The sequence below is a fragment of the Triticum aestivum genome, chromosome 1B (genome assembly GCF_018294505.1).
Source record: "Triticum aestivum cultivar Chinese Spring chromosome 1B, IWGSC CS RefSeq v2.1, whole genome shotgun sequence".
NCBI lineage: Eukaryota > Viridiplantae > Streptophyta > Magnoliopsida > Poales > Poaceae > Triticum > Triticum aestivum.
In genome coordinates, this window is record NC_057795.1 from 338,384,828 (window position 1) to 338,409,190 (window position 24,363).

A 24,363-nucleotide genomic window follows, 5' to 3' on the forward strand; every position below is an offset into this window, starting at 1 on the left:
GGCCCCCTTCTCCCTTCCCCCTATAAATAGAGGGGTGAGGGGAGGGCAGCCGCACCACCCTCCAAGGCGCAGCCCTCCCCTCCCCAACACCTCTCCTCCTCTGTTGTGTGCTTGGCGAAGCCCTGTCGGAGTACTGCCTCTCCACCATCACCACGCCGTCGTGCTGCCGGTGGAGCTGTCTTCCTCAACCTGTCCTTCCCCTTGCTGGATCAAGAAGGAGGAGACGTCTCCCGTCCCGTACGTGTGTTGAACGCGGAGGTGCTGTCCGTTCAGCACTTGGTCATCGGTGATTCGAATCACGTCGAGTACGACTACATCATCACCTTGCAAGCTTCCGCACGCGATCTACAAGTGGTATGTAGATGCAAACTCTCTCCCTTGACTCGTTGCTTAGATGAACTCATAGATGGATCTTGGTGAAACCGTAGGAAAAATTTTAATTTTCTGCAACGTTCCCCAACAAAAACGACACTAGAGAAATGATGACCGATCGTCCCTGGCTAGAGTCTGGTGGTAGCATGGAATGATTAGTCAAGCAATTAATTATGTCTAGCAAGTAGATGGCAAAGCATTGTGTTTACATGGTCATTTTAGAGTACGGTACAGACCAGAGGAAGTAAGGTTGATTAGTCAAAGTCAGACCCAGTTGCGAGTCTAAGGTGGACTTGCAACTGAAACAAAAAATGATCGAGTCTGATTTGCGAGTTGAAGGTGGACTTGCAACTGGGATAAAAAAAGATTGGGTTCAATTGCGAGTCAAGGGTGGACTTGTAACTGGGACAAAAAATAGTTAGGGTCCTAATTGCTTGTCAAGCATTAACTTGCAACTCGAACAAAATAAATCAGACCCAGTTACGAGTCTAGGGTGGATTTGCAACTGGGACGAAAAAATGTCCAACCAAAGTTGTGAGTCGAGGGTGGACTTGCAACTGGGACAAAAAAATCGGTTCCTAGTTGCATGTCCAGCTTGAACTTGCAACAGGAACAAAAAAGATCAGACCCAGTTACGGGTCTAGGGTGGACTTGCAACCGGGACAAAAAATGTCCGGCCCCAGTTGCGAGTCGAGGGTGGACTTGTAACTGGGACAAAAAAATGGGTCCTAGTTGCATGTCGAGCGTGAACTTGCAACTGGAATAAAAAAAGTCAGACCTTTTTTTTTGAAAAAAGTCAGACCTAGTTGTGAGTCTAGGATGAACTTGCAATCGGGAGAAAAAAGGTCTGGCCAAGTCAGGTACTAGTTGCACATCAAGCGTAAACTTGCAACTGAAACAAAAATGGTCAGACCCAGTTGCGGTATAGGGTGGACTTGCAACTAGGACGAGAAAAGGTCCGATCTCTTGTGTGTAGTGGAATAAAAATTGAAAAAAGAAAAGAAAAATGGATGAGGCTATGGTGATTAGAAAATGATATATTTAGTGTATCATTGGTCTGCTCAAATATCAAACCTCTTGGCATCTGCTTCCAAAACGCTTTCCAAAAGAAATAAAAGAAAAACCGAGCACCGCAGCCCAACATGCGTAGAAAACTGTAGTCCAAAAATAAACATAACCGAAACGACAACACCAAACAAACAACGGAGGAACCGAGCGAGCTGGAAACAGCGTAGCAACAACTCCACACGAGCCTGTGCGCACAAAAATGTGAATCTTAAAGCCTTTTGATCGAATGGTCCTGAACTTAGATGCGAGATAGCTATTTCACATCTAGATGTGAAATAGCAAATCTGTAAAGAAAATGGGAAGCAAGAAAAGTTCAAAAAGAAAGAAAGAAAGCTGATAAGCAGAAGGAGATACAAGTGCCGATAATACATCATATAGTGAAACGTCAAGTTTATCACTCCAAGTTTACGAAGTTGTTACCCTCTACATGCAATCAAGCTAGCGTATCTCCTTGAGTTTGTGCCACATGATCTTAGTATTCGATAGGTAAATCTTGTATGATCATTCCTTTGGTTAACCCCATTATCTTTGAGTGCGAGTCTCTTTTGTTTCCTCTCTTACATTTGAGGTCATTTTGCATTGCTTTGAGTTCATTCGGATCTGGCCTAATTATTTTAATATCTTGATCCACTTATTGCTTGGTTTTGGTCCACTAAGCCTCCAAGCTCAACATATTAGCCTTTTGCAGGTTCATAGGTGTGGGAACATTTATCAACAATTCAACATCATATTACTCATTTGGTACACATTGATCGATATTTGATCCTTTGCATCCGAGTGGAGAAGTGTCATCATGTATAGGGAGAGGATTTGTAGAGCAATTTGTGAGAGGCCTCGATGCAAGAAAACCACACAATGGCGGTGGCCATGGCAAATCCACCAACAAAAAACACAAACCAAGTACTTGTACATCAAAAAAGTACAATGACAAGGACCACCACCGAACTCACGAGGTGCCGTGAAGGGTTGTGAACACTGCACAAGGCAACGGAGTGGAAAAGAAGCTGGACAAGTGCTAGGTTAGCTGAATGGTGAGCAGATTTAGCTCCGACGAGATCAACACAAAAGCTTGTTCGATTCAGAGAAGTTGAAGTGCGCTCCGAGCCGTGGCACGCACGGCTGCCCCTAAAAACTCACCCTCCACCTCAAATGGACGTGGGCGCAAGGCGGTCAGCACAACATGCAGACTTTGCAACCACAGCTACTACTACTCTGGTGCCCTATAAGTAATTCCAGACGGAGGAAGTACATTACTCCGAAGAGAAAAATTCACTGTAGGTCACAAAACTTGAGCTGGATGACACTTTGGTACCACTACTTCAAAATACCCGAACTACGGTCCATGTACTTGCGCACAGGGTTTACTTTGGTCCATATGTACGATTTCGTCTACGTATTCGCTGACTTGGCCGAGTCAGCGGCCACCAGCTAGGCTTTGACCGCCACGTAGTCGATCCTAGGGTGAATACTACTCGATCCAGGGTTATTTTTGCAAAAACGCCATGACCAGCTCCCTGTCCGTCTTCTTCCCCATGGTGGGCTTCCTCAGGAACAGCTTGATCTTCTTCCTGCCAAGCCAGCCGTGGTGCTTGGTGGCGCGCGGCGGGCTGAACCCATACAGAGCAGTGCGGCGGAATATGCAGCCTGTGCCGACGTACATGGGGCCCTGCAGCCCGTCCATGGCGCGCATGGCGACATCGAAGAAGACGAGGTTGTGGTTGGCGTACCGATCGTTGGGGTCGGTGCCCTGGAACCGCTGCGGGAACTTCACGTAGCAGATGCGGTCGCCGCGGCGGTCGAGCATGTAGCACATCCCTTCGCGGAGCGCCGCCGAGTTGTGCACGTAGTGGTCGCAGTCCAGGTTGAGGATGAAAGGCCCGTTCGGCATGATGGCACTCATCCTGACCAGCGCGTTCATGGTGCCCGCCTTCTTGTTGTGGTCGTACCTGGGCCTCTTCTCGCGCGAAACGTACACCAACATCGACAGCCGGATGTCCACGCCCGTCGTGTCGATCAGCACGCCGGACTCCGCCGGCTCACCGCCAAGCACTGGCTCCGACGTCGGTGGCGCATGCATTGCCTGCGCGTTCATCAATCATTTGGAGAAGATACACGAGCATTTCGAATCGATTGAACAAGCATTTCGAAAGGATTTAGTATGTCAGCTGCAACAACATCTATGGATTCGATCAATCACCTGAATGATGCCAGCGTGGTTGCCGCGCGCGTGATCCGTCGCCCCGGCGAGTCAAGTGCCGTCCCACTAGGAGCCGTCAGACATCCATGTCGCTTGTTTTTACACGAGGAATTGGTACCTGTATGGGCTGAGGATGGCCTGAGAGACGCTGGTCTTCCTCGTCAGGGGCCGGCAGCAGCGGGTACCGAAGTTGGGCGGCTCCTCGATGCCGACGAATCCGGAGGTGGCCCCAGCGATGTTGCCGCCGCCGCCGTGCTCGTTCTCGAACCATAGAGCGTTGCCGTAGCTGTAGGTGCCCTTGGTCTCGAAGAGCCACCGGGCGTGGTCGAAGTCGGCCGGCTTGCCGTTGCTGCTAGGCATGGGCATCTTGATGGAGTGCACCATGGAGAAGCGCTTGGACATGGATGTCATGGGCATCTGGTCCCTTTCCTCCGACGAGGAGATGGCGTCGTCGTCGTCCTCGTCGACGGAGTCGTCAGTGTCGCTGCCGGCGGAGTAGGCCTCCTTGCAGCCTGGGCAGTTGCCGGAGGCGGCGACGCAGTCCATGTAGCACTCCTCGCAGATCATGAAGATGCAGTCACAGGGCGGGTGGCCGCCAACGCCGGCATGTCGCAGCCGCACATCTTGCAGGATATGTTGACGGAGGCGGCCGGCCAAGCGCCGTTGGCAGAGTTGCTGAGCACGTGGGCGCGCGTCGCGCAGTTGAGGCCACCGGTGAAGATGGTGCCGGAGACGTAGCTCCTCTCCGGCAGCACCTCCCCCTCCTCCTCAGCTGCGGGCGCGTCCATGGACGCGGACGCCGTGGTCCTGTCCGGCGTGGGCGGGATGTGCACGGTGTAGTGCACGAACTCGGCACTCGCGTCGGCACCGTCCCTCGACGCGTACCGGCTCCCCCCGCTCAGGCGCACCGGCGAGACCTGCAGCTCGCGGTGGAGGAGCCGATGGAGTGCTTGGGCACGGGGCTGGTGAGCCCGGACCCCCTCCTCAAGACCGCATCCCCGGGGCTCTCGCCGCCAGCTGCCCGTCGCTGCCGTGGACGCGGCCGCACCGCGGCGTCGTCGGAGGCCAGCTGGAACAGCCGCTCCGGGCTGCTCGCCAGCAACCAGTCGCCGTCCGCGGCTAGGCAGCACGACAAGGGCTATGGCAGTGGCGTCACCGGCGTCGTCGTCCTAGATACGATGGACGATCAGCATCACCGCGGCGGCAAGAAGCCTGCCGCCGGCGCCTTCGGGCAACGCTGGGGGATCTTCAGCCGGGACTGCCCCTGCGCCGGCAGGAAGGCGGTCACCGTCGACGTCGCCTCCGAGCCGACGACCCCGAGGATCCACGCGAGGTTCGACGCCAGGGAGGAGTTCTTTAAGGCCAACGGGCTGCCTCCTCCGTCTCCAAACGACGAGCCCGGCGTGATGAAGATTTTTACGACGGGGAGCTGCGCGTTCCCGCTTCGCGCCAACAACAACATCCTCGCCCCGGCGCAAAATAACGGCGTAAACGCTTCGTTTCCCGCTTTCCCGCCCGACGTTGGCCGCCGCGTCGTGAGCTCTGGCGGATTCACCTTCCCGGTGATCAGCCCGTCGAAGGCCATCAGCAGCAGCGTCGTCGACGAGCCGCCGCGCGAGTCGCTGGAGGTGTTCCGTCCCATCGACGAGGACTCGGTGGTGCTCGTGGACCCTCCGCCGCCCCTTGCCGCGGCCGGCTTTCTGCGTGCGCCGGCGGTCGTGGCGGCGACGGACGACGACGCGATGAGCGACGCGAGCTCGGACCTGTTCGACCTGGAGAGCTTTGCGGCGTCATCGTCGTACCCGACCACGTACCGTGGTCGCAGTAGCCGGCGCAACTCGGGGGACGACGACTTGGCGTACGCCGCCGCCGCCGCGGAGCCAGCGCTGAGCGAGTGCATGTACGCGCCAAGCGAGGCGAGCGTGGTGTGGAGCATGGCCACGGACGAGGGCGTCGCCTACGACGCCGACAGCGTGGCCAACTTCTCGAGCGCGGCATCCGCGTGCGGCGTCGAAGAGTTCCGGTTCGTCCCGCCGGGGTCCGCCGCCGGCCACGACGGCTTCACCGCCGCCCTGTCCCGAAGCGCCGGCCGCAAGAAAGGCGGCGGGTTCTTGGACAGCTGCCGGTGCGAGAAGGCCGTCAGCGTCGGGCCGACCCCGGTCCGTGTGGCCCGTCCGCCGGCGGTCCCGGCTAACAAGACGGTGATGGGGCTGGAAAGCAGCGGCGTCGCGCGCTACCACAACCGCCGCGTCCACATGCCGGTGCGGACGTGATCGATGCGCGCGCTCCCCGTCTGGCGCCTATTACAATTAGCCTATACGAAAGTACAGTACGGTACATAATTCTCTTGTTTGTTCCAGGTCCGTACCAGGCCCGGCCGGACCACCCAGAGGAACGGCACGCCGCTGCCGGCGATGCCCCAGGCCGTCTCCACCAGGTCCCTGGCCGACATGGCGTTTTTGCAAAAATAACCCCGGATCAAGTAGTATTCACCCTAGGATCGACTACGTGGCGGTCAAAGCCTAGCTGGCGGCCGCTGACTCGGCCAAGTCAGCGAATACGTAGACGGACCAGAGTGAACCCTGTGCGCAAGTACATGGACCGTAGTTCGGGTATTTTGAAGTAGTGGTACCAAAGTGTCATCCGGCTCAAGTTTTGTGACCTACAGTGAATTTTTCTCTACTCCGAATTCAGAATCTGGAGAAGAGAAGCACAAGATAGTTGATACAGCTGTTTCTTCCACACGACATGCACAGGTAAAAATGAGAATCTTGGTTGCCAACTCTTAACAGCTTCACAGCACATCAGAGTCGGAAAGAATGCAACCTCCTAGGAAGACGTTTTGGTAGCAGCAGGGCTTCTACCAAACTGAATGATCATCGGCTTGCCCTTGAACGCATAACCATGCGCTAAATTCTGCAAAAAATCAGTAACCACACCATTCTTTAGCACTTCTGGTGCTCAAGGACTGAATAATAAGGAATTAAAAGAAACTCCAATTGGAACTTATTTCCTGACAACAAAAGGCATTCAATGTTTTCCCTTTCTGGTCTTATAACTTTGCTACTTCAGACAAAGTTTGTTAGTGCAGGGTACAGTGAGCAGCTTTTGATTTAAGTACCCAGATGGGGTTTCTACCGTATTTTGGTGGATTAGCTTTATATTGTGTAATATTACAAACTGATGGGTAAAACCGGCAGTCACTAACCAGTGCACGCTGCGCAAGTTCAACAGATGGAAACGTCACAAAAGCTTGGCCCCGCATTCGTCCTTCCTGGAGCAAGATCAGAACATTTCAGAAACAGAACAATGCGCTAGCAAAATGAAACAAAATGTTGGGAGATTGTTTTATGTGGTCCAACACAAACATCAGCTTTCTCGGTAATTTTCACCATGAACCACAGACGCAGAGCAAGGAACATCATTTGGTTATTAATTTATGAAAAGGTTTCCCTGTTTTATAATCATGGCACAAGCAAAATATATGTACACATCTAACCTGCATTAATTTGATACTTAAACCAGATCTTGCAGCATCCATGCTTTCAAACACAGATCCTGTTAAGAGCAGTTTGAAACAAGGTGAGGAAATGAGAAAGCACTAAAGATGTGCAGAATCAACATTTCAAGAAACACAGTATTCAGTCTCCCTCAGTCATACCAAAGACATAGTAGAAGTCATCATGAACAACATCTTTTGCCAAGTTCTTAATATATAATACACTGGCAGGATTCCCTGGAGTGTAATTCTGCAAAACAGACACAAGCGTGTGTCAGCGAGGCATCAAAACGTAATTAAATTATATGTTATTTCAATAAACAGAGGGGACATTTTGTAAGTCTTGACTTGCAAAAATCAGCATTTGCCCAGTTTTTTGTAAAAAATACGGGCGGATAATGATGTCCATTTTGATGAATAGCAAGAAAAAAACAAATACAAGCAATGCATCAGCTGATCATTGTGTGATAGTGACATAATAGACCCAACCACATAACAACTAGCAGCACCAACTTATGAAACTACATTTAAAATCTGCTAATAGGAACCATGCTTCCGATTATTAGCATCTCATCATCAAGATAAAAAGAACGAAATTAAGTGAACAGATGCTGATACATACACTGTGTATTGGTAATAATCATCTTGAAGTTAAAAGGTAATATCACTAAAACTGTACATCATCGAGATGTTCAGGCTGACCAGTACTCACGATGTTTGTGCAACAACAACAACAAAGCCTTTCAGTCACAAACAAGTTGGGGTAGGCTAGAGTTGAAACACATAGGATGATGTTTGTGCAAACGGCATAAAATACTGAATTCGTCTACCTTGAACATGGGAAGGGACAAAATCTCCTCTGTTGGCAATTTCTCTTTCTCTATTTCCTGAGGCGTGGCAAAATGTTTTTCTTCAATTTTTTCATCTCTAGAGGCCAATTCCTTGTCGATAGTACTCCGATCAGCAAGTTCCTTATAAGCAGCCTTAGGGACAATTTTTATCTGCACATAACCATTGCATTAGAGAATGAATAAGTAATTCAACTTTTGAGTTCTGAGAAAGAATGTTTCACCTGCAGTACTGGGTTTTTCTTTTTTATTACTTGAAGCTCATTGGGAACTAGTGCAGCTGGTTTCACCCCGACCGATTCATGGGCGACACTTCTATCAACTGCAGGACCAACAATAGCTTCATGCTTTGCACGCTTGACTTTCCTTGTATCAACATCTTCCTATACATAAAATGCACATAAACTTTTGGCAAAGATACTACAAACTAAAAGATAGAAACACAGGAAGTGGTACGAACATCAGAAGACTCCATCTCAGACTCATCACTAGACAGATCAGCCAAATGAAGTTTCTCTGTCATAGAAGGCTGTGGTGGTGGAGGGGGAGGAGGAGCAGGCACTTGTGATGGTAGAGGTGGAGTAGGCAATGCCGTCCGAAATGGAGCTGGAAGGTTCATCTTGTTCATCAAATGCAACACCTGTTACATAAATACATCAATCTAAATACATTTGCTCATGTGAATGCACAAAATAATAGCTTGCGAACTGTCACAGTAGTTCACGAGGTTGAAATTCTAATGGACCTGGGTGTAAAATCGGGGAACGGCAATGAGAGAGTTGACAATATTTGTCAATATGTTTCCATCAGGTGGTGGGTATGCATACCTAAAAATAAATAAAGAGCACTATGGTTAATCACACTTCTCAAGTAAGATGGTGGATTAGGACTGCCAACATGGATAAAAGAAAGAGCTTCTGCAGATAAGAATTGGTTGGCCTCGTGGGAAAACTATGAAACATCGCAGAAGTATGGAGTATGGAGTCTCAGAAGTCAGAATTGCATCTTAGTCAGGATATAGAACTTCATAATTCAGAAGTGGTTTGCTAGATTGATTTTGCTACTTCTGATTGGATAATATAAGCAAATTGGCCATAAACGCTTGCATTGATAACTAACAGGCCTGTAGAAGGGTCATAAGTCCAGTAGTGGTAAATTGAGCTACTCACTTCTCATACATACAAGCATTTTGTTGAAACGGGGAAAATAAGGCTACTTTTAAATTAGAGATAAAAACTACTACTTTTTTTAACAAGACAATGTACTTATGTAATCCCTGCTGGTAATAGAATAGACCAGGATTCCCTCAAAATAGAATAGACCAGGATTCCCTCAAAATAGAATAGACCAGGTCATCTTACCCTTGTCGAGCTATAAAAATGGAAACAGCAACTTTGGTCGCCATCTCCATATCTTGTTTACTTGTAAGCTTTACTGGGTATGCCTTATATACCGTGTTTGGGCAACTCTCTCAACAATTAAGAGATCCATTCGAAGAGCACGGAGACTAATACTTTAAGTTTGAAGTCTCCCCATCTGGGAGACTTCTTATAAAATACCCTTACTACCAGGCACTTTTATATAAGGCGCCCACACATTTCAAAAGTAAAATTTGACCAATAGTTAGACCAATAAAATGTCAGTTATGTGACATGAAAGAGATATCATATAGGAATTCAACGATATTAATTTTGTGTCACAGAACTAAAATATTATTGGTCTAGCTCTTGGTCAAACTGAATGTATGAATGTGTGGGTGCCTTATATTTTAGAGCAGAAGAGTACTACAAATACAAAGGTGAAGTTGCACATAGCAGCTCGCATCTTCAGTTACTAAATGGTATTTTGCAGACAACAGCTTCATTTCTAATAACACATAACATATCAATTACCTACATGCAATGGCTTAAGTGGTCATAACTCATAAGAAAAGGAAGATGTTGGAAGATAATGAATGAAACAACAACGATGGAGATAACATACTCAAGATGAGGAGGAAATGAATAGTCCACACCAAGCCTAGAAGCGATCGGTTCGGCAGTTGATGTAGGATTCTCTTGATTCTGGGAATTCATACTTGGCACTTGAGGCATCCTGTGAGCTAATTCCTCCTGATGCTTCTCGTTCGCATTCTTGGCATTTGGCTTGTTTGCTCTCTCGACTATCAGTACTTTCCCAAGGATCTTGAACCTGCCAAAACCAGCCCTTAGCCAAAAAAAAAAAAACAATAACGAAGGACAGAAATTCACAAAATTAAGATCACGAAAACAATTCATATTTCACAGGCAGTTCGAACAAAGAGAATGTACAACTAATCAAGCAGAGTATGTACTTGAGGGAAGGAACCTGTTCAACACAGACTGCGCCTGATTGGCCGCCATCTCGTCCCTAAAATCCACAAATGCACAGTTCCTCAGCCTGTAACGGTGAAAATAGTTTCAGTAAAAAATATACCATATGTATTACCTAGGCGGGCAGACAAATCTCAGTAGACCTAAAGAACTTCTTTTGAAATATGTACATAAGGAACTCTGCTAGCTAAATCACAAGTTATCAAACACAGTTAACATGTAAAACACCAAAGAAAGCAGAAGTGGACAGGTGACAGGGAGGAGGAAAGTACTTTCCACCGCAGAGGCGGACGGATGTGGCGCCATAGTGGGAGAAGAGTCCAAAGAGCATCTCCTGTGTGATTGCCTCTGGGAGGTGCCGCACCAGGAGCGTTGCTGGCGCCGGAGCAGACCCAGCCTGCTGATGTAGAAGCGGTGGCGGCGGAGCAGAGGAGAGATTCCCGGGCAGTGGAGGAAGTGGATGCGGCGGAAATGACTCCATCGGAGACACCGGTGGCTTGGCGATGGATTTGGACAGGGTAGCAGTGGCGGAGCGTGACAGCAACCAAGAGGGAGCTGATTTCAAACTGAAGGCAAAATATGCATGGAAATTCACAACATAAACTGAAACAAAATATACATGGTTACATTAATACATGGGTATTGTTGGACAAGTACCAGTATCTAGTGCTCCACATTACTAGAATACACCGGAATGACCAAAAGACGACTAAATATAACCAATAACTACAGATATGCTCTTCTTGAAATTGGCAATTATACCATCATTGCTAATTTTACGTGAAACAAGAAATAAAATAAAATTCTTCATTACTTCTTCTCTGAATCAGGCATGGCTGACTGCACTAAACATATCATTGTGAAGTAAACTAGCAAAGTAGCAATCCAGTGGCAAAAACTGCAGATAATCTTCTCTGAATCACCATTGGGTGTATTAATTTTCTAGTGATTGTTGTGAATTAAGCATATAATACAAAAACTGTAGATAATTTAAGGGATTAGTGTCTCCTTTATTTTTATTTATTTATTGTACATGTTTGTTCAGTGCTAGACAGGAGCGGAGTAGCAGTAGCAGACTAGCAGTGAATGTATACAGAATCGCCGTATGATACTGGACCGACGGATGCATACCTTGCTATAGTTGCTTGCTCCTTCGACCTCCGGTCCTTCAGGCTTCGGCAGCAGTTCACAGAATAGCCGGCAGCACGAGAAGGGCCAGCAGCCAGCAACGGGCTGCGTGCAGTTCTTGCAACAACCAGCCGGTGGAGGCCGGCGGGCGTCGGCTAGAGGACGGCGCGGCGGGCCGGCGGACGGCGGCGCTCGGCACTTTGGCAGTCGAGAAGGGGAATTGGGAGGAAGACCTATAACTAAATTGCCATGGCAGAAAGAGAGGTCCCTATGTGCCGCTCAATGCGTCCTGGAGCAGTGGGACGCACATAGGGCGACCCGACTGGGCCAGCCCATTCGCGGACAGCAGCAGTCTTCTTCCTTCAAATGACGCGGGCTGTAAGCGGTTTTTTCACACGTACTTTAGCAAGTTTCTCTACTATTATTAAACAAGCATCCTCAAAAAAAAAATATTAAACAAGCAAATATTATCTTTTTTAAATGCACCCCGTCTAACGTACACACAACAACAGCAAGTAATCACAGCCTCACGATTAGGCTAACTTATTCCAATCTAACCATCAAACAACAAATAAATATCCCAAAAAGTACGTTTAGCAATTTAATGTGGCGGACGAAAACTATGCGAGCGAGCGGAAAAAAATAGAAAGGTTCAATCGGCAACCACGTAATCGCACCCTTAATTACCGCTAGCTGCGCACCCAATCCCGGACGAGACTTGTCTGCTCCCTTCTCATGCTCCCATCCGTGCTCCCACGTACGTGGCTTGATTTGATTGGAAGAAAATAAAACCCGGCCCCACCCCCTGAAAATCAGGGGGGAGCATGGAAAGGGAGCAGGCAAGCCTGATCCTCCAATCCCACCTTGAAATTAGCACTAACCCAAAATTAACCCTCCCAGATCTTGGTCTCAGGAAATCCGCCGGGGCGTCCCTGCCCCATCCGGCCGCCTCCTCCATGGCGACTGGCTCCCATCCGGCCGCCTCCTCCATGGCGAGAACCGTGTCCAGAGGAGGACGAGCACGACCATGAGTTTCCCGTCGTCGTCTCTCTCCGTGCTTAACCGGTGTGCCGACACCCCTCCCAAGCTTCGCCTGCTGCTACCCCGACACGGCAGCATGGATCTGACGTCTCCCGGCCGTCCCGAAGCGGCGGCCCATGGGATCCGAGCGAAGAAGAGGCCTCGCGATGGCCTTGGTTCTCCTCTTATGCAGGCTAGATCTTGTTGGCCTCAACCAGCACCACCATCAGGATCCAGGCGAGCATGCGGCTGCTCCTCCACCGTCATGTGACGCGTGTAGTGGCCGTTCACCAGGGGAGACTCAGCTCCACGATCACCACCACTCACTTGATGTGCAGGTACGGCCAACCACCCCATCTCCCTCTTAATCCATCTTTTCTGCCCTCGCATGGGTGCGTGTAGAGGTAGAGATTAGAGAGCATGCACTTGCAAGCCTTCCGTGTTGAAGACATGTCTTGGAATCAATTGACTCATGGTACCATTATGTCACCGTTTATTTAGACATCTGCATATTACTGTTGCCACTAAAACTCACACTCATTGCCTCAACGCCGCACACGGGAGTTGCCGCCCCCGCGAGGATTTGAACGCACGAGGGCGGCCGCTGGCAAACGAGGCTGCACTCGCGCCCACATGGGAACGGCCACATCAGTTGTACGCTTGCTTTGATATATGAGTTGTACTGAATTTTGCTATATTCAAATTGATTTCGTAAGTTAGCAGCGTGCCTGTCTCTTGAACTGATATGTGTTTGCTTAATTTAGTGAGGCTCATTATATTTGGTAAATGCAAAATTCAGCAAAGTATACTTTGTGTGCAGGAAGTTACCGAGGTAGGCTGACTTACGTATGCCCTATAGATGCAAAATTCAGTAATTTGTCATACATCTCAAGGTGCATGCTTTATGTGGGATTTACCTGATTGTGCAGTACAAGGATTGGATTATTTTTCATTGACTTGTTTGAGGACAGGACTTAGGCTTTGTTTGTGTTACGCTCTCACCTCTCACTAACGCGACGCCGGGCATCGATCGAGTTGCAGGTCCACACGCCATCGACAAGTCGACCCGCGAAAGAAGCTGGCCCTACCGATCAGGATGACATCGATGAGGAGGAAGCAATGGTGTGACGTCATGGATCCCACCTGTAAGTGCGTGAGTGTGTGGCTACAGTTTTCTACAATATTGTGAAAACCACGATGTGTTTGGCAGTCACAGTATTTGCCACTATATTTGGTGATCCAGTTATCAGCATGTTCATGTTCTACAACCCTATCGGCCCCGGGCAAAGAATCACACACGTTATCATAGGCGAGGACTGGTCGTGGCTATATGCAAGTGTGGTCGCCGACACCCAGGCAGGCTCAACGTATAGCATGCATACACGGGCTCTTTTCTGAATACTATGCACCTTGAATTCTGTGAGATATACACGTACATTGCTCCCAAGTCATATAGAGGTTAATGCTCAATCTTTATTTTATTTTTAAGAAACTAATTGGTGATGCTTTGTACATAATAGTCAGGATCTGGTTCGCATGACTATGTTGCCCTGCATAAATGATCTTCACCACTCTCTCTATACCCTTTTATATATGGGTTTTTATCATTTATGCCACCGGTTGTGTTTCACTACTCAGTTTTGCCACTAGGAATTTCAACTGCTCAAAAATGCCATCGCTTCGTTAGACACATACTCAAAAATGCCACTGGACACCATTATTGTGGTCTCAAATCTCTTTTGCCATGTTATAATGACATAAATACCTATGAACCAACATGCCAGCTCTCCCTCTATCTCACTACAATAAAGTGTGGGGCCCACTTGTTCCCAACAACGTTCTTATTTTCCTGTAAAATTATTCGCTTGGGTACTCCTGACAAGTGGGGCCACACTTATCATTGTGAGATAGAGTGAGCTGACATGTGGGTCTAGGCTTATTTTTGTCATATAACATGGTCAACAGGTTTGACGTGAAAATAACCATGTCTAATGGCATTTTGGAGCAAACATCTAACGTAATGATGGCATTTTTGAGATATCTAATGGCATTTTTGAGCAAGCATCTCACAAATCGATGGCATATTTGAGTAGCTGTAACTTCTAATGGCAAAACTGAGTAGTGGGACACAACTAGTGGCATAAATGATAAAAACCCTTTATATATTGTTTGACATTTGTACTTTTCTATCTGCAGATGAGTAAGAGAAGAAAAATGAATGTGCTCCTGTTTACATCAAGAGAATGTACCCCATTTAAGGACCTAACAAACACAACTATGGATGGTAGTGCTAATATCCCACATAATCAAACGGACGATCCTAAAAGGAAAAGTGTTCAATCATGGTACGCCAATGTCGGATGAGAAGAAAGCAAAATACAACGCGAAGTGTCATATATCCTGACAACAAACGAGAGTTGCAGCTCTAGACTGTCTAAACCAGGACCAATTATCACAAACATGTGTTTCTCCGTTAGACTGTGCTATGGTTCATCTCTACAACAGTTTTCCTATCTAACATCATGTGTATCTAAGTGCAGCTTCTGGTCAGGCCCCACTTGTTTCTGGCGATCCCAGTTCCAGTCAAATGCAATAGGATATGTAATGCTTATTTGTCACATTCATTCATTATGTAATAACTCTTCTCTCCTGTGATAGTAATGTGTCACAAATTCATCAAAAAATGTGCCACTCCCTCCTGATGCTCCCTCATGGTGCTAGAAAAACTCCCAAGTCAGAAAATTATCACGGTTGCTTCAACATTTATCTCTTCGAGCTGTAATAAGAGTTTTGCGACAAGGCTGCCTTGCAATATTTTATATGACCGTATTATTTTTTGGAGATTTTATATTGCCTGACCATTAATTTGGCTTCAAATGCTCCTGATGAGGCTTGAAAGTTCGTTAAGTGTGGTAACACCACTCTCACATTCAGGTTTATTCACCTTTATATTTCTATAAAGGGGCTTGCCAATCCATCTAACACACCATAGAGAAAAATAGTGTCTTCCAGAGAGCATGACAACTGAAATGCATCTTACGCACCTTTCGGCAGGGGAACTTTGTGAAACACGGCATGGTCATGAAAATGTCTTAGAAAATGAATTTATAATGAAAAGATATGTTCTAATTTGCTCCAGCTTTACAATTTTTGAAGATGTCAAGCCTCAAGGCTCTTTTATTCAGTGTTGCACATGTCAAGGGTCGGTCCTAAAAGAAAGAAACAACTTCAGTTTATGGAAGATAATATGTACATATGTACATTTCTTGAAACAACTTTAGTATCTAGAAGATACTATGTACATTCTTTATTATTTTGGCAAGTAAAGGTTATTTATGGTCCACATTTACTTTTTGTAAGTTGAGATCTAATTTTTTGGATGAAGTTGTGATTATTCCCACAATTATTCAATGTCTTTATTACCTCACTTACATTTTTGTTCATTTTATTGATATATTTTCTTCCTAGGACGGTTGATAAAAACATAACCATGATAAGACGTGCGTTGCACATGCATGTTTACTACTCCCTCCGTTTCTAAATACTTGTCTTTCTAGACATTTCAAATGACTACTACATACGGATGTATGTAGACATATTTTAGAGTGTAGATTCACTCATTTTGCTCCGTATGTAGTCACTTGTTGAAATGCCTAGAAAGACAAGTATTTAGGAACGGAGGGAGTAGTTGTCAGAAAAAACAACGTTAGCAATACGTACTGTAGCGATTTTTTTCGCGCTTACTGTAGCACCACGTACTGTTTTTTTAAATGCGGTCATTTTTTAATACTCCCTCATATTACTCGTCACTCAAACAGAGGTATCTAAGGGCGCATTTGGTTGCCCGCACTTGGGCCAACCAGACCCGCGCGGGATTGAATCAGCCTATTTGGTTGGCGTGCATATACTGTTCGGCCTGTGCGACACAAACTTTAAAGCACTCCGAGTCAGGCCTGCGAGTTACGCTTAGATCGACAGTTTCTCACGAGCCAGGCCAAGTGGAGGCACATGGGTGGGCCCCTTGCACGAGAGGAGGCTGGAGGGTTGCAAGCTCTGCTTCTTCTTCCACCTCCACTAACCTCCTCCCTAATCTCGTTTCTTCCTTCCCCTCTCTAATCTACACAGTGGTGCTTCGATTCGAGACAAGCTCTACACGACAAAGATGCAAAATCGATGTTATGGTTTCATTTAGACGATCGGTTCCTAGTTCCGTCGATCGTAAATGCTGACGAATCTTGTCAGATTTGTCGCGCAGATCGACCGTTCGAAATTTTCTTTGACCAGTAGCTTAATCTCGCAGTTCCTCACGACATTCGTGTTGCAAGTTTTCTGTTTTGTCGATCCTACTGCACCGTCGCCGCAATTACGTGCACATTGTATTTCTTCTCCTCTGTCCTCTGTCTCAAAGTCCTCCTATTCGTCCCTTTCGACGCCGACGCCGTTCCTCTTGACCTCCTTGCCCAAGTCCTACTACACTAGAGTCGTTTTCGGCATCGTTCATCTAGGCCTCCTCTATCTCGTCCTACTGCACTGATGTTGCCATGGCGCGAGCACTGCATTTCTCCTTCTCTGTGCATTTCGCCGCGACGCCGATGGGATCGCTCGCGCACGACTCCGTGCTTGTCGTGTCGGACATGGAGCCATGACCACCGTCCACCGCAGTCGCCATGGTCTGACACGCAGTGCATTTCTACTCTCCTGTTCCTCTGCCTCAGCGCTCCTCCGCACGGACTTCATCTGCGGCGGCGACGCTAGCAAGGACGCTCGCCCAGACTCTGTGCTCGTCGTGCCGGGTGCGGCACCGCGGTCACCATCCACTACAATTGCGAAACACAGTGTGTGTGTGTGTTATAAGTGTAAGTGTTAGCTCTTAATCATATTCCACGTATACAACCAAACACCGTGTAGTTGCATGAGCCGAGCCAATGCAGGCAACCAAACGCATGCGAGAGGACTAAATGCGGGCAACCAAACAATATGCAGATGTTAGTTTTCAGCCTGCATTTCCTCACTCAGGCTCTCTTGAGCCAGCCTCAGCTGCTACGGCTGCCAAACGCGCCCTAAATGTATTTCAATGCTACATACACCCTTCGTCTTGATCTATTTCCGAATGGAGGGAGTACATCTGTTTGAGCGACAAATAATATGGATCAGAGGGAGTATTTGCGAACAAAATTTTAAAAACATTGAAGATTAATGAAACACGGATATATTCTTCAAAAATACTTAACATTATAATTTTTCTGAATATTCGAATATTATGAATGTTTTTGAAATTTTGAAGATATTCGTACAAATTTCCAAAAATAATCGTGCAACTTTTTAAGAATGTGAACATTTTTTGAACAAATTTTGGAAAATACAGAAATATTTTTGAGAAAATACGAACAAAATATTAAATTCTGGACGTTTCTTAAAACACACAAACAAAATTAAAAATTGCAATTTTTCTGAAAACGCCAGCATTTTATAAAATTCCCGGAATATTCTTAGAGTTTGCGAGAAAAAGTGGGAACATTTTTTAAAATTCTAAATAAATTTAAGTAAAACATTTTTTTGAAAACATGAAGAGTTTTGGATTTATGAGATTTTTTAAATGGAGATATTTTTGAAATTCGAAACAATTTTGAAAAATACGAATGTTTTTAAAATTTTGAATAAAATATGAAAACAGAAACTTTTTTTATAAGGAAATAAACTTGAAAAACAAAAAAAAGTGAAAAGGAAATGTGAAAAAAGAAAAACAAATAGGAAAAAACGTTGTTAAAATGGGTGGGGCCAATCGGACGCGCCCCTGTGTCTCGGGCGCCTATGTGACGCAGTGAGAGGTGTGCATCAGTGCAATTAGGCTGGAGAGGTGAGCTTCTTGGGCTGGGCCACAATTGTTATAGTGGTCAGAAAAAACTATTGGAGAGAGGGGGGTTTGCTTGAAAATACTAATTAATGGATACCTTTGCAAAGGACACTCTCACCTTCTCTGATAGTGAGTGTCACGCTGCATGTACGACACTTGTTACAACCCCAAAGTTTGTGTTTGTTTTTGTAGATTCTTTATTCAAAATGTTTTATCTCATAACTGCGTCCGAATCACGAACCATTTTCATCCGTTGGAAATATGCCCTAGAGGCAATAATAAATATTATTATTTATTTACAAGTTTATGATTAATGTTTTTTTTCCATGGTAAAACTATGAAGGTTCTCGAGTTTGCATATAAACGAGATTCGAAGGGAAACCCATTTGTAGGTGTGGAATAATAAACACCAAACAAATCTCCAGTCTCACCTCTAACACTCACACATGTATTGTTGATGTTCATGTTTTCCCAATCATTGGCATTAGAGTAACAAGAATGCCGACAATAATGAGAACACATAGTTGGATGAACAAGGGTGTTGGATAATGATGTACTTTGAGATCACATCATCACATAGTTGTAAGTATAATAATACTAACGTTAAACACATACTCACTTACTTAGACCATGAGAGTATCAAGTACCTTCATGTCAGGCGGTGTACTTTGGGGTTCGTCAAATGTTACCCGAGTAGTCATGACGACAATTTTCGAGTGCATAAAAAAAGTATGTCTATGCTTGATAGCTCGAGATTGAGATTTGCTCCTCCGATAATAGAGAGATATTCTCCGGGCCCTCTCGGTGTTTCAGGTCCATCGTCATCTAGTCAGATGCAGCGTTATGATCACGCGATGCCAGAATAGGTAAACGAGAAAAAGAACAAAACCGGTAATGAGGATAACTTGGTATATTGATCAACTGTTGCTTCACATGGATATCAATAAGTCTCGCCTCAAGTTTTGTTATATCGTGGAGCAAAGGGAATTGTGTGCGGAAACAACAAGTTCACTCAATAAGTAATTCGTGTGGGTGTAGGGGTCAATATGGATGTCCATTGTTCTACTATTGTTCATTGACCGGAAGGAGTTCGGGTCATGTCTACACTTTACCTAACCTACGGGGTTGCACGCTTAAGGTTCGTCAATTAGTTCAGTACTAGAAGTGTTAGGAGCTAGATAGAAATTCGCCAAAAAAGTTTTGAGAATCTCAAAAATGTTTCGAAGAGCGAACCAAAAGTGTTTCAAAGAAAACTGAAAGCATTTTGGGGAAAATCAAAGAAACAAAAAAGTTCCAGAGGCACTAATAAACCACCGGAAGGCTCGGGAAGGTTCCGGAATTTTCTGAAGCCTTTTGGAAAGTTCTAGGGTGACATGGGTTGGTCCCATGGGCAAAGGTCCAACTGGGGGGGCATCCACTTGGGCCCTAGTGGCGCATTAGTGGGGTGCCCCTAGGCTTTGACGCCAAGCTATCGATACGTCTCTAACGTATCTACTTTTCCAAACACTTTTGCTCTTGTGTTTGGCCTCTAATTTGCATGATTTGAGTGAAACTAACCCGGACTGACGCTGTTTTTAGCATGTTGTTTTTGTGCAAAAAAAGTTCTCAGAATTGCACAGGGATTTTGGAGAATTATTTTGGAATAAAAAATTAATGGAACGAAGATGGACTACAAAAGAGCCATAGAGGCCAGGTGGCACGGCCGCCCCCTAGCCACATCACCCAGGCTTGTGGGGGACCTAGACCTCCTTTCGACCTAATTTTGATGATATAAATTCACATCTTCACAGAGAGAAACTAGAGAGAAAGTTTCATTGCATTTTACGATATGGAGCTACTGCCACCTCTTGTTCTTTGCCAGGAGCCCTGATTTGGAGTCAGTTTGTGGCTCCAGAGAGAGGGATTTGTCGCTGTTGTTATCACCGACCATTCTCCATCACAATCATGTGTGAGTAATCCCCTTGTAGGCATACTGGAGGTAGATGGGATTGGATGAAATATCATATGTGCATACAACTTGTAGATATGATCAAGAACACAAACATATTCATGAAAACATACCATGTTCATATTTGAAATCATGGCACCCGATCCTTAGTGACAAGCATTAAGTATAGCAAAGAACCCGTGACACCGATTGGGATATCAACAGGGATGAATTTAACTTGAGAAGTTCATGTATTGATATGTGTTAATGCTTTGTTCTAGTTCTTTATTAAAAGGAGCGCCTTAATTACCCTTAGTTTCCATTAGGACCCTGCTACCGTGGGAGGGTAGGACAAAAGATGTTATGCAAGTTCTTACCACAAGCATGTATGACTATATACGGAATACATGCCTACATATGATTGATGAATGTGAGCTATTGTGTATCACCCTAGGTTGTGACATTTATATATTGAATTTCATCTGGACATCCCATCGCTACTCCATGCCTACGCTTTACTGATATTTGCTTTGCTAAAGTTGTTAATGCTCTACTTGCTACAAACTTGTTATTATTGCTATTACTACCATTACTTTATCACTATTGCTATCACCGCTATCATATTACTATGCTACTCATAAATTGTTGCAAGGAAGTGATTTCTCAGGTGTGGTTGAATTGACAACTCAACTGATAAGGCTTATAATATTATTTGGCTCCCTTTGTGTCGAATCAATAAATTTGGGTGAAATATCACACTCGAAGACTATTGCGGTCCCCTATATTTGTTGGTAATTAGCTGCCTAGTGCGGCCAGGTTTTGGGGAAGGGGAGCGCCCCTTGGGGTAGCCGACCCTAGATGGGGGTGCACCCGTTAGGGGTTGGCCCTCTAGAAGCATCTCATCTTTGCACAGGGGTTATCGCATCTTCTATCTCTTTCTCTCCACAAAAAAGTTTCCATGCTGCAAGGTTGCTCCACCGCTTCTTGTAGTTCTCCGGTACATTTTTGTTCTGCACGGTGAAGCCATGCTGGATTTTCATGTCGGATGCGTGGATACTGGCAGAGAGATCATACATTTGATCTTTTGTTTGAGGAAAAAATTCTCGTAGTTGGGAGGCTGTAAATCCTAACTGCGGGAATCTGCATCAACTCGCTTCACCAACTGTAACACCCAACATGCGGCTCTAGCCCGACCAAGAGATGGAATCTTGATAAGGATAGAAACGCATGCTGAGTCGCATAGCAAGATGCTTATGGAGGTGAAGAGGAGAAGAATGAGCTGGCATACAAGATCATACCAAGTAAAATATGACAATGGAGATGTTCATGCATCATGCAAAAATAAAATAAAATAAACATACATCACAAGCATAGCAACTGTGAACATAACACAAAATAATGGAGGTCTCGGTCTTGGGCTGTCAGGACTCTCCCCCATTTAAAAGAGATCTCGCCCCGAGATCTAGGAATGAGAAGAGGAAGAGGTACAACTAAGTTGCTTCTTGGACAAATGAGTGAAACTGAAGAATCTTAGATGTTGAAAAACTTGAAAGGAAGGGCATAACAGAGATGAACAAAGTTGAGAACACTCTAATAGAAAAAAGAAAGAATGAACACCATGAAAACCTTGGAGGTTGCAAAGAACATAAAGAATGCACAAAGAACATGAAAGAATTTGGACAGGACACCGGTTGAGGAGGGAAGCAAGGAATAGAACATGAACTTGATAATGATGGGATGATAAATCGAAGAGGTCAACATCACAAAGCCTCCAGATCAAATGAATGGGAGCTAGATACTTGGAATTAAGATAACAAAGAAAAAACAACATCTTCTACCACAACAGAACTTGAAAGAGCAATCTTACGAGTAAGGCTTGAGCGGAGTTGTTGAAGAATCAATCAACCAAAAGATAAGCTTCAAATGGCCTTATGGAAAACATCTCAAAATTTTAAGGTTCATCCTGCCACCAACGGAAAATTGATTTGATTGGTAGCAACAGAAAGTGTTGGGAAACTTAGTAGAAAGAAAAACAAATCCACATGTATATTAGGTGTTTCAACTCTAGTAGGAGGGCTAGGCATAATAGGTGAATCATAGTTTACATTAGTTTCAGCTTTCTCAAGTTCTTTAGCTTTAGCAAGTTGTTCATCAAGAAATTCACCTAGTGGCACAGTTTCATCAAGCAGAGTACTAGCATCATCACAAGTTTCATTTATAGCAGAAGTAGTTGAAGAAAATATGCCCTAGAGGCAATAATAAAGTTATTATTTATTTCCTTATTTCATGATAAATGTTTATTGTTCATGCTAGAATTGTATTAACCGGAAACTTAGTACATGTGTGAATACATAGACAAAACATATTGTCCCTAGTATGCCTCTACTTGACTAGCTCGTTAATAAAAGATGGTTATGTTTCCTAGCCATAGACATGTGTTGTCATTTGATGAACGGGATCACATCATTAGGAGAATGATGTGATGGACATGACCCATCCGTTAGCTTAGCATTATGATCGTTACAGTTTCATTGCTACTGCTTTCTTCACGACTTATACACGTTCCTCAAACTATGAGATTATGCAACTCCCGAATACCGAAGGAACACTTTGTGTGCTACCAAATGTCACAACGTAAATGAGTGATTATAAAGGTGCTCTACATGTGTCTCTGAAGGTGTTTGTTGGGTTGGCATAGATCGAGATTAGGATTTGCCACTCCGTGTTTCGGAGAGGTATCTCTGGGCCCTCTCGGTAATACTCATCACTATAAGCCTTGCAAGCATTGTAACTAATGAGTTAGTTGCGGAATGAAGTATTACGGAATGAGTAAAGAGACTTTTTGGTAACAAGATTAAACTAGGTATGATGATACCGACGATCGAATCTCGGGAAGTAACATATCGATGACAAAGGGAACAACGTATGTTGTTATGCGGTTTGATCGACAAAGATCTTGGTAGAATATGTAGGAGCCAATATGAGCATCCAGGTTCCGCTATTGGTTATTGACCGGAGATGTGTCTCAATCATGTCTACATAGTTCTCGAATCCGTAGGGTCCGCACGCTTAACGTTCGATGACGATATGTATTATGAGTTATGTGTTTTTGATGACCGAAGTTTGTTCGGAGTCCCGGATGAGATCACGGACGTGACGAGGAGTCTCGAAATGGTCGAAACATAAAGATTGATATATTGGACGGCTATATTCGGACATCGGAAGTGTTCCAGAAAAGTTTCGGATAAAACCAGAGTGCCGGAGGGTTACCGGGAACCCCCGGGGGAACTAATGGGCCACATTGGCCTTGGTGGAGAGAGAGAGAGGGGAGGCCAGGGAATGACGTGCACCCCTCCCCTTTGGTCCGAATTGGACTAGGGAAGAGGGGGGGGGCCCCTTTCCTTCTCCCTCTCCCTCTCCTTCCTTCCCCCTCCCCCCTCTTGGTGGAATCCTACTAGGACTAGTAGTCCTAGTAGGACTCCCCTTGTGGGGCGCGCCCTAGGAGGGCCAGCTGGTCTCCCCCTTGCTCCTTATATACGGGGGCAGGGGGGCACCCTAGAACACACAAGTTTCTCTCCCAACCATGTGCGGTGCCCCCCTCCATAGTTACACACCTCGATCATACCATCATAGTGCTTAGGAGAAGCCTTGCGCGGGTAGCATCATCATCACCATTGCCACGCCGTCATGCTGATGGAACTCACCCTCATCCTCAACTGGATCAAGATCACGAGGGACATCATCGATCTGAACATGTGCTGAACGCGGAGGTGACGTGCGTTCGGTACTTGATCGGTTGGACCACGAAGAAGTTCGACTACATCAACCGCGTTATTGAAACGCTTCCGCTTTCGGTCTAAGAGGGTACATGGACACACTCTCCCCTCTCATTTCTATGCATCTCCTAGATAGATCTTGCATGATCGTAGGATTTTTTTTTGAAATTACCACGTTCCCCAACAGTGGTATCAGAGCCAGGTCTATGCGTAGATGTTATATGCACGAGTAGAACACAAAGAGTTGTGGGCGATAATAGTCATACTGCTTACCACCAACGTCTTACTTCGATTCGGCAGTATAGTTGGATGAAGCATCTGTA

At 45.7% G+C, this 24,363-nt stretch overlaps 2 protein-coding genes, 1 long non-coding RNA gene and 1 pseudogene across 6 annotated transcripts; 2 read left to right on the forward strand and 2 right to left on the reverse strand.

Annotated features, from left to right (window-relative positions):
• Positions 1-2,923: 2,923 nt before the first annotated feature.
• LOC123078432 (cellulose synthase-like protein D4) lies at positions 2,924-4,275 on the reverse strand (annotated as a pseudogene).
• A 303-nt stretch (positions 4,276-4,578) lies between these two features.
• On the forward strand, positions 4,579-5,910 carry LOC123078442 (protein PHYTOCHROME KINASE SUBSTRATE 4-like). The gene has a single exon (XM_044500952.1). It carries the CDS (start codon positions 4,579-4,581, stop codon positions 5,908-5,910), a length of 1,332 nt encoding a protein of 443 aa, XP_044356887.1.
• Positions 5,911-6,230: 320 nt separating this feature from the next.
• Positions 6,231-11,774, reverse strand: LOC123122649 (U11/U12 small nuclear ribonucleoprotein 65 kDa protein). 3 transcript variants are annotated; one of them, XM_044542945.1, is made up of 12 exons: positions 11,467-11,774; positions 10,608-10,901; positions 10,331-10,402; positions 9,968-10,174; positions 8,730-8,811; positions 8,445-8,624; positions 8,209-8,367; positions 7,967-8,137; positions 7,299-7,386; positions 7,137-7,195; positions 6,846-6,911; positions 6,231-6,553 (listed from the first exon to the last, which is right to left on the reverse strand). In XM_044542945.1, exons 2-12 carry the CDS (start codon positions 10,814-10,816, stop codon positions 6,467-6,469), a joined length of 1,380 nt encoding a protein of 459 aa, XP_044398880.1. In that variant the 5' UTR covers positions 10,817-10,901; positions 11,467-11,774; the 3' UTR covers positions 6,231-6,466. The 3 variants fall into 3 exon arrangements, with proteins under 3 accessions (XP_044398880.1, XP_044398888.1, XP_044398894.1); XM_044542953.1 differs by having other exon boundaries at positions 10,608-10,938; positions 11,467-11,753; XM_044542959.1 differs by lacking the exon at positions 10,608-10,901 and having other exon boundaries at positions 11,467-11,752.
• A 502-nt stretch (positions 11,775-12,276) lies between these two features.
• LOC123122666 (uncharacterized) lies at positions 12,277-15,180 on the forward strand. Of its 2 annotated transcripts, XR_006460342.1 has the most exons (4): positions 12,277-12,821; positions 13,525-13,628; positions 13,727-13,941; positions 14,680-15,180. It is a non-coding gene; the product is annotated as an uncharacterized lncRNA (long non-coding RNA). The 2 variants fall into 2 exon arrangements; XR_006460339.1 differs by having other exon boundaries at positions 12,278-12,821; positions 13,525-13,941.
• The last annotated feature ends 9,183 nt before the right edge of the window (positions 15,181-24,363 follow it).